Raw genomic sequence first — 15576 nt, forward strand, 5'->3', positions numbered from 1 at the left:
CACCGATGACATTCGCGAGAAATGCATCGTGCGATCACGCGATTGTTGCACGCGAGCATTGTAAAGCTCCCGAACGACTCGAGAGGCTCGACGAATCATCGCGAATTATATTATGGAGTAACAGATCATTACGTTCGATCTCTTCAGCGAGACGTACACCCGGGTAATTATTTATATTGTCGGACGGATGCATGCGATCGACATCATAAATCAGGAGCTCCGATAAGTCAATCGCAAGCGATTGAGTTCGACAACGTCCTATTAATGTTGAAAGCGAGATCCTACGTTACGGGCCGTTTTCGTTGACGACACGCGACAGATCACACTATAGTAAGGGGTCTAATTAATCACTAACGCAACACACGTCTGCCGATTCGAACGTTCGACGAAGGTGATTTACGGCTGCCACCGCCGTAAAGGGTGGACTATAACGGAAATCAAGAAGCCGCAGAGGGGTGAGAGGAAAGACGAAATTTGTCGAGCGCGCGGATAAGCGGACGATCGATTTAAAAAAAATAAGCGTAAGTTAAAAAAAAAAATAAACAGCAAGACACTCTGGAAATATTCCTCGAGGCAAGCCTCGTCTCGTGGATTCGCGTCTGTACACCTAAAGCGCTTTTAGGGTTAACGAGAGGAAAATAGAACCTTAACGAATCTACGAGATGATGCCGAGGAAAGCGAAAGATATTAGTGCGAATGTGGGAAGATATGCGGAGCGAAAGTTTAAAATGTGCGCGTGTGAGGTGCACGTACGAGAGTGAGAGAATGCGAAAAAAAAAAAGAGTGAAAGCGCGATAATAAATCAATGTTAAACCCATCATTACCGGACTCGCAATTTTGGGAGACAAATCTTCGTTGACCGCCGTTTCTACGTATAAGTTTAGTCTCGTTTTTCGGAAGCTGGACGCGACACGCCCTTTCGGCGCCCGATCGCGGTCCGCATGATACTATTTATTGGACTTTAGACGGACGTGGGATGGAATTTATTCGTTATTCGCATCGAGCACAAGCTCAATCTTTTACCAACGGCAGACAGATGGGCGGACGCGATCGACGTCGAACGGAGCCCCGTCCACGAGAGAGTACTCTTTACATACCAGTTTCAGCGTTTCCGTTTTTAACCTATTGTGGCGAGAAACGGGACGAAGAGCAGTCCCGTTCTATGTGTGTAAGAACCATAAAAGCTTAATAAAAGAAAAAAAAACATTATACTATGAACTTACGGAATACCTAATAAAAAGTAAGCCAAACACCGTTAAGACGTGTTTTATTTCTTTTGCTCCTTTGTACATTGTATTGCATGTCTCTTATGGCATTGTATTAATTAAAATAATCTATCTTACATATGTATTTATCTCTCGTATTTATCATCGATTTAACACGTGCGTTATTACTATTTATTTAGAAAAGTAAAGAAAAAAACATAAATTACGTAGACATAAATTGCGATACACATTACACAAAGGTATAAACTAAGAAAATTTATTAAATCCATAGTAGAAAATAAATAAGCTCTATAGTTTAGAATGGAAGAAATATCACTTCAATCTTTTAATTCATAGGATATTATAACAAACCTTTCTTTTTTAAACCATAGATCACAGAATATTATAAGGAACCTTTTTTTCTTACTTAACCTTTTCTATATTTTCAGAGTTCGTATGTTGCTTGCACTGAGCAATGATTCTTTGGAAGATGAAGAGGTACATTACGCCGATAAGTCTCAATGGGCCCATTAGAAAAACTTGTACGAACAGTTGACGAAACAGCTTGACCGGCGACATTCCCGCACACAATGTCATCATAATAAAACCTTCAAAACCAACGGAAGAGAAGAAATTGCTTGCCTGAAACATATCATCGTTTAATGAAGAAGATTATGGCAAAATAATTTTTAAATCATTATTTTTTCATATACTAACCAACGCATCCTCGAAAAGCTTGTCAGCAACGACCTCGGGCTGAACTAACTTCGCCACCTGTGATATGGCTTTTGTTTCTATTGGCTTTGACAACTCTTCGATGGCATAACCAGGTGTGTCTGTATCCGGTGGTAAACACAAAGTGACAGAAATGTTATAAGGCTGTAATTCCATAGCCAAGCTCTCTGCCAAGCCACGGATTGCGAATTTCGTACTGCAGTAAGCGGTGTATCCAAAGATACCTGCACAATGCATTTTCACGTTTCATATAATGTTTATATATAAAACTATAATTAACATATGTTTTGGTATAGATAATTTATTATGCAAATACCTAGGAGACCAGCTTGAGATGACACAAGTACAATCACTCCTTCTTTGGCAGCTTTCATTCTTGGTGTTACAGCCTTAATACAGTAATATGTGCCTAAGAAATTTGTGCGCATCATTATATCCAGATTCTTTGGAGTGGTGTCTTCTATTTTGCTTGGTATCGCAAGACCAGCACAATTTGCAAGCATATAAATAGGACCCATATCATTTTCCAAATTGACCAATGCTTTCTCGACGGTGTCATAATCTGTTCCAATGTCTAAAGAAAGATATTCGACTCTTTGTGTATCTTTGTTTTCACATGCTTGCAGTATTTCACGTTTAGCCTTCTCCAAATTCTGTACATTTCTCGCAATTATCGTGACGTTTGCTCCTTTCTTCGCAGCAAGAATCGCCACACATTTTCCAATACCGCTAGAGCCACCGGTCACCTATACAAAACAATATTTTATATTTATAAGATGAATAAATCAAGAGAGAGACTTAAGAGAGATTTTAATATTCAATTCAATATAATTTCACATTCTGAATCATGAATTATAACAGCATTTTTTCGAAATTCAACGACGCTTACGACAACGTGTTTCTTCCTAACGTCTTTTATCTTTTTTGTCCAAAAGAAATGTTCGTACACAAACAGAGTACCGAATACGATAACTGACAAAAGAATGAATCCTATAATACTATACAAGCCATATATTATCGCGTTGTATGTATAAAGAAGATCAGAACTAAGGCAATCGCGCGAGAAATCCATCTTGCAAGACACGTGTGAGTTCGTTAGTTCTTTCCAGCCAGTTCCAGCTAACAATGAACAATGAACGAAACGACTCAACAGGAAGTAAGAACCTTTGAATCAGAACCTTTAGGCCTGTTCTTTTTACTGAACTGGTGCACAGAGTGCAATAAGTTGAAGTGAAACAGATATACGTTTATTTCACTTCAACTTATTGCACTATCTGCACCAGTTCAGACAGTGCAGGTAAAAAGAACAAGCCTTTTGACTCTGATGGTTATAATTCTCCTCTCACTCTCATATACCTACGGTCGATAAATTCACGCTATCTGCAGTCGTCAAATCAGTGTTTTTTATCTCCATTATCTTATCAAGCTGGAAATACTACATATACATATATGCTCTTTCTTTCTCTCTCTCTCTCTTACACACACACACACACACTAAATATTAATTAAAAACTATCGATCCTCTAGCTAAGTTTTTATAACTATTAATTAGTAGATGGAAATTATGCCCCTAGAGACCTGGAGGTAATTAAAGAGCAATGACACTCTCTTTTTTCCTACATTAGAGATAAGTAAATAATAAATGGTTCAATTTATCCGCAGTCATTGTTGTATCATTTTAATATGTTTAAATTTTTTACGTAGCTTCGATAGAATTATAAAAAATAAAAACAAAAATTAACTTATAAATTGCCATAAATAAGAAAATATTTTGCATTTTTTTTATTTAATCAAAATTTAAAAATAAAATATATATATATATTTATATGATAACTCTAATTTATTTCTATTTTTTTACGTTAGAATTATTATTCTATTCTATTTAACATAATAAATAGTTATGAATATAATACATATGTTATTTATTAATTAAATCTTTTCACTTTATATAAGAGGTTCCTAAATTGTTTGTTCAATTTACAGCTTTTATTATCAGGTATGTAAATTTTATCGATAAACATTACCGATAATAAAATTACGATTTTGGAATATAAAATAAATCCAGTTATGTGAAATTAAATTTATCCAAAATTGGCTCTTTGAATAATAAAGCTCATTTTGACTACCTGCGTTATTTTAAAATATTGCTTCTTATTCTAGTCATAATACTGCTGAGAGAACATTAGTGCGCAGTGAATTTTTTAAGTCATACTAGATTATTATCTCGTCGGTGCCTCCCACACACCAAAGGCAATTCAACTACTGAATTTTACTAAATTTCATTGAATTGAGTAATATATAATTTTTTTAGCAAAATTCTTATATTTTATCGCATTCGGTTCTTGGCGAAAATAATAATTGAAATATAAGTCGAATGTAAGAAAAGAGTGATAGAAGCGTACACAAAATTTTTAGGAAGCAAAAATTGAAGCGAAACGTAAAAGAGGCATTTACTCTTCTTTTATGAAAATAGAAGTAATTCTACGGTAACATGACAGCAAAACATAAAAGAAGTGTAAACTTTTTGTCTCAATATTCACATCTAAAAAGCTTCGTTTACGCTTCTGTTACTGTCTCCTTACATTCGACTTACAATCCAACTTTTATTTTCATCAGGATTCATTTGTTTCGACCTCTATTTGGCATCAAAGATTTTATCTTTTTTCCTCTCATTCATTAATAGATAATTAAAATACTTCGAAGTCAGAGACGAGATAGCGTTTTTTGCACTACCTGTGTATTTCATTGTGATGAAAAAATGCACAAAAACTTGAGATTAGAATTTTTACCGAATTTACCACTGCAGTATCGAACTGATACTACGACCAACTACATTACCGACCGCTTCTTGGCTCGCAGACTAAATTCCCATGAAAATTGCTTAGAAAAATCTATTCGTCGAGAAAGTTATGAATAATTTTATTCTTCTCGACAAAATTTTATTTCTCTTATGTGATATTTATGAAAAACATAAAAATGAAGAAACACAAAACCGAGAACCTGATTACATATTGCACGCATCGATCGCGTTATTCTGGTTGCATACGAATAGGCGCCAAGGGACGACCTCTCGAAACCTTCCCTCGCTAAGGGTGCCGCACTTGCTTCTCTGTTCGCCGGTATCCGAAGACGTTCTAATGGCGGTAAAACAGCGCTCGATCCTACCAAGACTTACATTCGAGACTTTGAGAATTAGAAAAAAAAAATGCATGAATGAGAGATTCTTAATTATTCCGTGAAATCGAAACAAGAAAGCCGTCTCGCGAAAACAGAAGCAATTCTACGTGTAACGTGTATAGATTGGTGCGTAGATACATGTGTGTGATTGCATGCATCCACAAGCGCTCAGTCATCAATGCAGCCAGAATCCATTACGCCACTAAAACCGCGACGCGACCTCAACGATTTCGGTTCATAATCTATTATGGTTAACGTATAATAACCCGCTGCAAGATTTATACTCGATGATCATATTGCAATGATGAATGTAGCGCAATTACTATTTTAATGTACATCAAAAATTGCATCGTAATTATACACGAAATATGTTTTTTATTGAAAACAGAGAGAAAGAGAGAGAGAGAGAGAATATTATTTATTATGCGTTTAGAGATAAATCCTCAGTTTAGAAATTAAGTAACAAGAAATTTGTTTCTTATACAGTGAAATGCATTAAAATTCTTCTTCTGCTGTATTTTCGCAAAAAAAAGCTTAAATTTCATATATCTGTTTCACTTCAAATACAAAAAGTATACACATATAAGTATTGGTTCATCAGCTATAAAAAACAAACCTGGAATATACATTAATTTCAATTCATGTAGAAACAATATTGTACAAAACAAACGTATTCTCACAATTGCATAACATAACATGATATAAAGTCAAGTTAATGTAGTATATTTTATATTAAAATATACGTAACAATATATACATATAATATTATATTGCTATAATAATATTATACTATTATATTAAAACAATTTTATAAAATTGGAGAGAGAGAAAGAGAAAGGCGGGGAGCGTGAGAGAGAGAGAGAGAGGGGGGGGGGAGAGGGAGGGAGAGCACGCAATCCGACGCGACACCAGTGACGTCACGCATTGCGAAAATTTCCGGAATACGGAACGCATGCGTCGAAAAGTTGCAGGATAAGCCCCCTGGAGTACGTGCATTCACCCCCGTGTTACCATAGTGCAAACCGCCACATCCCCCACCCCGTCCCTGCCGTTATCCTTCGCGCAAAAGGTCACGTACCACCACCCTGTCGATCGTTCACCTCGTCCTGGGACTCGCTCCTGGTAGCCAGGTTAAAGCGGAAGATACGAAGGAAACACTTACGCACCGCGGTGATTCTCCGGATAAACAAGATTTGACAGTTTACTAGCGCAACTCACTGTGCTGTGTGATCTCAAGGCAGGGATATCGAGTCAGATAAGTTAAACAACATCGCGAAATGTCGTTACAGTTATTCCGAATAGTTATAGTAGTAAAAAATTAATTTCTCAGACGATAGTAGGTATGTCTTTACGTATCGCAAAAAGCTATATAGATTTACTAAACAAATCAAATGATATCACTGTTAATGATTATTACATCCGGCAATTTGACTAGCTTGATAATTATGGAGATCGCGTCCTATCGTGTATCATGTTTCATAAAGAAGTATATCATATATTATTATATAGTCTGTTGTTATAAATTACAATCCGTCAATCCGTTGCTGGATCGGATTAAATCGGCAACGAAATTTGTGAACTTTTACTCTGCCACTATAACCGAAGAAACGTATCTAATTTCAACGGAAGGTGATCACAGATAAACGGAAGATAAACCGATCATCCGCGTGCGGAAATGTCGATCAGGCTCGAATTCTCTTTTGGAAGAGATTACCCCCGTTAAATCACTTGGAAGAATGAACGGGGGTTACAACGAGAACGTCATCGCGATCCGCGGTCGAGACTCGTCGCGGGGTTGCGAGAGCTGCGGCAGTCCGGAGCCGCGATTTTGGACATAGAGGAGAGCGAGCGTACATTGCACCCAACAGAAGGGAGTGTCCCGAGCCGGTGCACACCCTCCTCCCTCGCAGCCCCCAGGCCCCTGACTCCCGGCCAGTACCCCGCCTGCCGTGATAGCCTAGCTACGATCCTGGATTCCGTGTCTCCCGGGCTGCACCGGGGGGTGAACGCCCTCGCCTGACCCAGACTCAGAATCGATCTCCATTCGTTGCACGGTGTGTTAGCAAACCCCCTCGACGTCCCAACCACCCCCGTTTGCGCGGGCTGCCGCCGCCGCCGCCGCCGCCGACACTCCCTATGCACGCGAGAGAACGGCTACCCTCTCGTCGTACTCGCGGATTTTCCACGAAACCGCGCCGTCGTAATCTTAGGAAAAATACGGGGCGAGTCCCGACGCGGAATCGGAAATGGACGACGAGGGAGCGACGAGAGAATGAGCGCGCGCGCGGATGCATTTCGCACTCGCGGCGAAGTGCAATAAGTACGTGATACACGTCGCGGCGAAGTTTCGGCCGGGGAAAAACTATGATCTGTGTGGCACGTGTCGGCAAGCCGACGCAAGTACGCCAGGTAGCCGTTTCTTTGCTACGCGCTGTCGCGGTCGCGATGCATAAAACGCTCGCTCGCGCGAGCGCCAGACGGACGGGGTAAAAAGAATTTACGTATGGGGAACGTACGCGTCGCGTATTTACCGATGCTCAAAGTAAAAAAGCGCGAGTGCTCTCTCTTTTATTCATATCCCGACCATCATCGGAAAAGCTCGAAAGCCGAAATCCGATTTGTTTACGGGATATTCGGATCGTGGAGATTGGAGAGAATGCGATTTCGTTCCCGCACGCGTTCCGTCCTGCGTCCTCTACGCGGGACTGAAGAGAAGTTTTTCGATTCCTCTGTCAAACGGGATACGACGACCCGACACGCTAACGAGGAAGCGAGACGCGATTACTTATGGCCGAGAGTAAATTCGCGGCGACTGCAGGGAAAGATGAGACTCCGCAACGGCGCGGCACTGTGTACACATAAATCGTGTTATAACGAAGAATTCGAATGTCCGTTGATGGCACGCTGTCTATTCTAGGACTCGCACATGAATGCTTTATGGAGTACTATTCCAGTCCTCAGCTTTCTCTGCAGTAGTGCCCTACACGGCTCTAGAGCGTCCGTCGCGAGAGTCATTTTTCTGAAACACTCACCTCATTTCGCATATCGATTTGAGTAAAACTCTATAAAAGAAATAATCTTATATTATAATATCGTCAATTTTGCGTGATTTACAATAAAAAGTTCTTTTGGACAGTTAGGTCACAGATATACAATTAAAGAATTATTATTTAAATTTAGATTGTTTTAATCGTTTATAATTACATGCTTTAATTATTTATATACGTAAAGAAAATTTGTTCCAATACATCTACAATATTTTATGAGGTGATTAAAACGGATGGATCTAATTGAATCAGTGATATATATACTATTATCTGTTATTCGTCACAAAAATATCGCTGGATATAACATTTTCGAGAAATATCTGGATTAGTAGCAGATAATATGTAGGATTTCGAAAATATCTGTTATATGATATTTCAACGTAAATACTCGTAATAAAAATAATTCCCTTAAAGGATAGAAGGCGAGTATTGTGGGATGTATTTGAGCAAATTGAGAAACACACCACGGTTAATTGATCGCTGACTGTATCATGCTGCTTGGGAGGCTCTCCTCGTTGTCGGAGAACGTCACCGGCAAAAGTTGTCGGGAGTAAATACACTTCGCTTAGGGCGCGCGTATATCTAACACTCGCGAGCGAGAAGAAGCGATATATGCTACATCGACGGCTCTCCGGGCTGCGAAATGAGGCCATTTCACGCCCCTCGTATTCCCCGTGCGGTGCGTCCCCTTTTTCCACTTCAAGATACGTCAACGGTACAATCGAGGGAGAGTTCAGCGCACCGTCGTCGTCGGGGTTGCACGAAGTCTCTCTCGCCCTCTCCCTCCCCCACACACACACACTCTCTCTCTCTCTCTCTCTCTCTCTCTCTCACACTGTTTCTCTCTCTGCTTTCTCCCTCTCGCCACCCTCGCACGACGGTGAATCTACCGCGTTGTGAGAACAACGCCTGATTCTAATGAAGTTTGAAACTTTTCGAACCAAACCACGGTCCCAAGTGTACCGCGCAGCCGACAGACGCTCTGTTTATTCGAGATGATTTCGATGCACCGACAACCGCTGTGAAATGACTCGCGTGCGGGGGTGGCACAGTTTCCAATTAAACTTTCCCCGCGACAACAATCTCATTTAATTTTTGCGGTCTCCGCTGCACCACCGCCGGTCATGTGTGCATTAGTCAATTAGCGTGCAATTTGTCGTACCGCTTTTAAGCTCGATTCCGCATCGATCGTGTCCATAAAAAAATAAAGAAACAAACAGACGGCAGACGGACAAAATAATCTGATTCGTCCTTGTATATAATTGTATGGTCTAAACTTTTATTCTTTCGTGAGAAATATGTCATAATTCGAGACATCAGTCTATATACTTCATTACCTATTTAAATTCGATTAAATCACGCTGCGATCGAAATTAATGGCCGTTCTATGCTAGCGTGTCTACTTGCAATTCAGTTTGCCATCGACAGAGCTCGTTGAAAAATGTCATCTCTTTTTCTACTTCGCGTCCGGCATCCGAAGTGATCGGGCCTCTGAGTTCGTTGCACCTCGAAAGTCTCGAAATCTCGAATTCGACTCGTCGGGTGACGACGAGACCGGATTTCCCACAGGAACGTCGGCTGAGGCTTTTACCGAAGTTTCAAACTCACCATCCACACCGTGTTCGTCGAAAAAAGTTTAGACCATCATTTAATTAATAGAATATATAGCGCTAGAGTCATAATGTTTAATTTCAGCTAATTATAACGGCTGGAGATCTTAGAGTCTTCCGTAGAGCTAGAAAATATTATATATAGACTTTACTCGCAGACTAAAAGCCTAGGAGACCTACATTGCTGTATTCTGAATCTATAAACTTAATTCGACTTGTCGGGAAGAAATAATTACATTGAATAATGATAAATAAAAAATATTTAATATTTATCAATTATTTTTATTAATCCAAACATCGTTAAGGATTTTATTTTTAACTCTACGATTGTTAGAGATAGAAATAGAAAAGAATGGAGAGATTAATCTCTTGTTAACCCCCCACTCTCCTCTCCCACGCAAGTGGATGCATTATCCTTCGTGGAGCAAGGTGCAACGTCCGGGCGTAGCATCTCCCGCGTCTCATCGAGTTGGATGGAGCGACTCCGGAATAGCGGACACGCCGTGGTGTCCCGCGCGACTCAATTTTAAGGATAATCGTGCTTACCGATCGAAGGGAAGGAAGGGGTGTAGACAATGTTTTGGCGGCAGACGAGGTCTAAAGCGGAAACCGGCGGCGGGTGGGCGCAAGAAGGGGTGGAAAAAATTAAAGCATCGAGACGCCGACAGGGGCGTACACCATGCAGCACCATGACAAGGGTGGGTGCAAGGGAGAGAGAAAGAGAGAAAGCAAGAGAGAGAAGGAGACAGAGACGAGGGTTGTCGGCTGGCCGGGACGTTGGTGAGCGCCGGGATGTCAGAGGGGGTTGTACGGCGACGCACGCGCCCTTCGCTCGGCCCTGACTGCACCACGGGGCGGTTCAATGTTACGGGAGGGCACTGACCCGAGCGAGCAGAGAGGAAACCACCCCTCGATGCACCATGGTGGGTACACCCCTGGTTATACCGTAGAAGCCCGCCGCCGACACCGCCGCCGCCGGTCCCTGTAACCAGCCCTGCGATGATCTACCCTCGACGTCCGCCACCCCCGCCGGCGAGCGTTCACCGCCCTCTCACTCTCTCATCATCCTCGTCTCTCCGCTTTGTCGTTCTCTCTATCTTTCCGTCGCTGCCGCCGCGACCACCACCCCAGCATTGCCGATGAGGGTGCAGCAGCAGCAGCAACAGCAGCAGCACCACCAGAGCCCGGGATACCCATTATCCACCTCTCACAAATCACCTGGACCACCGTTTACGCATCGCGAAATGTCTTGTGCGAGCAGCCAGGATTCCAACAAGAGAATCTCTCTACCGACGTTGCCACTCATGGGATTGGAGGACATTTGCAATTCGCGCCATGTGTAGTACATTTATGCTCGATCACTCATAGGTTACAACTGTAACGCAATCATATCGTAATACAATACTCGTCGATAAGCACAATACTCTTAAATGTTCTTTCAACGGAGAATACTTTACGGCCAAATTAAATTTATCATATGTAACTACTATCAATAGATATACATATATATATAATAGATACACATATCTCGCTTCTCTCTCTCTCTCTCTCTCTCTCTCTTACTACCAATTAAATTAATATTAATATATTTTTTACATGAATAGAAACTCTATATTAAATCTAATTATATGAATTTTTTTTATAGAAAGATCAATTTTGATAAAGTAGGCATTAAAAAATTTAGCTAAATACAGATTCAAAAATAATTCTATTGGACAATGAAATAATTGAATACGCACACTCACACACACACATACACACACAATGCTGTAAAAAGTTTTGACGGTCTAACCACCAGTTTGAGCGTTCTAGACAATTATTTTGAAAGTCCACCATAATTATATTCAAATTTATAATTAGCTAAAAGTTAAAATATTTTAGCAAAATTATTCTTTCCGTACATATTCTTATATTAATATAAGCGTTATTTATTATTATTATGGAAAATTATTTATAATAGTATTTATTATAACAATATATATATAAGGGAATATCTGTATTTACTGATCGAGAGATTTGAGCATCGTGGATGTACATGTAGCGCTGTCGCGCCGCAACTCCGCAGTTAGAGTTATTCAACCCCTCGGGCCGCTACTCCAAGAGAACAAATCCCTTCTCGACCTCGAAGAGGGGTGGGTTTTTGTCGGTCAAAAAACTCGCTCGAAAGTAAAACCGCGTGACGTCGTGTTACGATTTAAAAAGGAGTGGAGCCTGTCTACACGACGTATTTACGAGCGTGAAAAGAAAAGAATAATGCAATGCAAGCCGACGTTTCCCGTCGAATAAATGCCACCGGATTCACATTCGTTGAATGAGAATTACAACTTGTGATGGGAATCGTCTCGAGACAATCGTTAAATCATTATTTAAATCATTAAAGAACGAATCCCTTAAAAACCCCATCGCAAAGCATAATGGAAGAAATGTAATGGGAGTAATAAATTATATAAAGAATCGCGAAAGTAACATGATACGTATAGAAATAGTAGTAATATTTAAATAACTTCCTTAACTTTTAGGAAATTCGAAATTTAATTCGTAATTTTCTTAAATTATGGAAGCATTTCTTTTCAAACTTTCTTCCGTTTACACTTAACCGAAAGGAAAACGCAGCATTAGCAAGATGATCAAAACGAATTTTACATCGTCTATTAACAGACACAGCAAACAGCTCTTTGATCAAGTTGATAATTAACTGGGCAATTCGATACACCCTTTAGGATCTAAGCTAATACTAAGTCAATATCTCGCAGAAACCAATCCTCGTCGCAAACTATGCGACATTCAACATCAGAAGTCGACTTCCGTCGACGTCTATTCTCCGCGGTCACTCGAGACGCTCTTAGCGGGAGTTTTCTGAAGGGGTTGACTCGAGGAATCGAGTCGAGTCGGACCGATTCCCTGTTATGCTAATTTGTTAACGGGCGAATTGAGGATAGCCATACTCATCATGAGAATAATTCGACTCGACCAAGTCTCTACCTCTTCTGACCCTACTATTCCTAGTCCCACCCTTTTTTCTCTTCTGAAGTTCACCACACCACCTGGCCTTCCGAAAATCCTCGCTCGCGTACATACGCCGGGCATTCGTTCCGGAAAGTAATTTCTTTTCTCTTGAACGGCGTTTCGCGCGTCGGGAACGAAACGTCGCCTCTCGCATTCATCTTCCACCGACGGGAACCGCCTCGCACGAGAAATACGCTCCACCATCCGTCTTCGCGGAACCATCGGCTGGAACCAGGGTTGGAGAAGGTGGTGGAAAAGCGAGAAGTAAATGCGACACTGCCGGAAAGAAATTACCGTCGATTATCGTCGACACCGGGAAGATCGGCGAGAAATATTGTCGGCTTTCTCAGTGCCGTGGTGTGTGTGATGAGAAGATAATAAATTCCATAAAAAAGACGTCATGTCATGAGCTTGTTGTGATATCTGTAGATTCTGGGCTGTCAGTTAGAAACCAAACATTTGTACCTATATACCTATTATACGATAGATATCGCGCAATCGCCATTTCATGCCGTTGTAACTAATTAACATAACTAAGTGTAGGTATCCATTAAATATACAAACGATTTATAATATTGAACTACGTATTTCCGAAATACTTTTCCGACTAAGACATCTAATGCTGAAACTGATTAGTATTTTATAATAAGTTTTATAATAAGATTTATTTTTTAATAAAATTATTTATTTTAATATGATTTGTTAAGCGCGGAAGGATGAATTTGAACGACCCGGTACATACATGTCGAACTTTTTATGATCTAGATATCAGATTTATATTTCACTTCTAGCACGTCTCTCGTTATGAATTCCATCGTGAATTATAGAGTGTAATTTTGTCGTAGAAAATTCGCGGAAAATGTCAACTTTCTTGAAACAGATGAATTTTTCAATTTTCTCTCAAGGAAATACACCATTTCTTGGCTTAAAACGTCTTAATCGAATTAGATCAACAAAATTTTCTGTTAAAGCACTAATCGCCGCACGCGAAATATTATTTTCCCGTCCTCGACAAATCCGAAGATGATCGGTCTACATCAGGGCGCCCTTCATCCAGACATTTCCCAAGCGCTATGCGGAAAAATATGCGCACAGACAAATTCCTTTTCTTGAGGGCAAATCGCGACGGGGATTCGGTCGCAGGTACGTTGCGTCTTCTTCTTTATCTCTGCGGGGGTATATCGGAACGTTTCAGCGGCAAAAGAAGACAGAAATAGCGAGAAAGAGAATGGAAAAAAGAAGGAACCCGATAAAGACTGATAAAGAAAGATACCTAAAAAGGAAGAGAGAAAAAAAAGAGAGAGGAGAAAACAAGAGAAACAGGGACCTACGTCGTTATTTCGCGGTGGATGCTGCGGGATCAATAGCGTGAAGAGCCGAAGAGCCGACAGGGTGAGCGAGACGGAGAGACATCGCGGTGGAAGAGGGGCGTCTAGCTGAAAGGGATGTGTGGAGGGAAGGGCGGAGGAAGAAGGAGAAAGAGAGAAAGGAAAACGACGGGGTGGCGGAGAAGGAGAGATACTGTATGCGATGCGATTACGAGAGCGAAAGGGACAGAAGACGAAGGGCGACTCCCCCAGTTTCCAGCACCTTTATCCCTCCCGCTCTCCCTCATTTGCTCCCTTTTCGTCCTCCTCCCTCCCCCCTTCTCTCTCTCTCTCTCTCTCTCTCTCTCTCGTGCTTTGCTTCTCAACACACCCTCTCGCCGATTATGCCTGTCTCCCTTCGTCCCTTGTCATCTGATTCTCTCCGTCTACCCTTACCACCGAACAACCCCAGGAGTCGATGCATCCAGGGTCGTTGCTACCGGCAGCGAACGATCCAACCTTCCAGGCATTCTCCTTCTCTGTTTCTACTCTCTTTCCTCATTCAACCTGCCTGTCTCTATTTCTCTCTTCCTGTCCCTCTGTCGTTCTCTTTCGCTCCCCTCCTCTCTCTTTCTCTCCACTTTCTCTCTTTCTATTTAATCATCCTTCTTCCTCTCGTGTAGTCGATCTACGTTTCTACTGCACGCTCATTCTACACACGCAACGGCGTCGATACGCGACTAACGTGTGTGGTACAGGTGAAGTCACCGGCCGGTATGGATGAATATGCGCTTTTTCTCGCAAACATGGATCAGCATACGCGAAGCGGCCGTCTCTGTCTGTGTGCGGGTGCACGTTATACGGGCACGCATCCACTGTTGACTTTGCGCGGCTGCATCGCCACACCGAAAGAAATACAACTCGTGCCGGTGAACTTCTGCCCACCTTGCAACCGCGTGCTCGCGTCAACTTTTCAAGGACGAGCCGGCTGTGGCGCCTTATTTTTTCACGAATCGCTCGATGACTCGCGATCACGCCAATTCGATACGAAGAAATCGGTGCACGTATTTTTACATTAATTTTATCTCGGGGCAGTTGATTCGCTGTTTTGTAACTTTGATATTAAAAAAAGTTTATGTATTTTTAATTAATATTAGCCACGAGAAACATTATAAACGTACAGAAAGGATAATTTTGCTAAAATATCTAAAAATTTTAATAAATGATATTATTACTCTGATTCTGTTTATAAATGCGTTTCAAGTTTCAAACCCAAAAAAGATTTCAGAATCAGATATGTATAAATTCATATTGAAATATTTAAAGCATTAAGATCCCTTTTGATCGAGAGAATATAAGATTTCTATTATTTAATTAGATTTATTCTTATCGGTACAAATTCGTATCGTAACTGTTTAAAAAATTTAAATTAACTAGATATACCAGATCTGAAAATAATTTTGTTCAACCATAATAATAATTACGTAGA

The 15576-nt window shown here is 40.9% G+C and overlaps 1 protein-coding gene across 1 annotated transcript; it reads right to left on the minus strand.

The window, feature by feature from the left end:
• Positions 1 to 1628: 1628 nt before the first annotated feature.
• Kdsr (3-ketodihydrosphingosine reductase) lies at positions 1629 to 3043 on the minus strand. The gene is made up of 4 exons (XM_018539566.1): positions 2830 to 3043; positions 2257 to 2686; positions 1923 to 2164; positions 1629 to 1847 (listed from the first exon to the last, which is right to left on the minus strand). Exons 1-4 carry the CDS (start codon positions 3010 to 3012, stop codon positions 1629 to 1631), a joined length of 1074 nt encoding a protein of 357 aa, XP_018395068.1. The 5' UTR covers positions 3013 to 3043.
• Positions 3044 to 15576: the final 12533 nt, after the last annotated feature.

Source organism: Cyphomyrmex costatus, unplaced genomic scaffold (genome assembly GCF_001594065.2).
Source record: "Cyphomyrmex costatus isolate MS0001 unplaced genomic scaffold, Ccosl1.0 scaffold216, whole genome shotgun sequence".
Classification (NCBI taxonomy): Eukaryota; Metazoa; Arthropoda; class Insecta; order Hymenoptera; family Formicidae; genus Cyphomyrmex; species Cyphomyrmex costatus.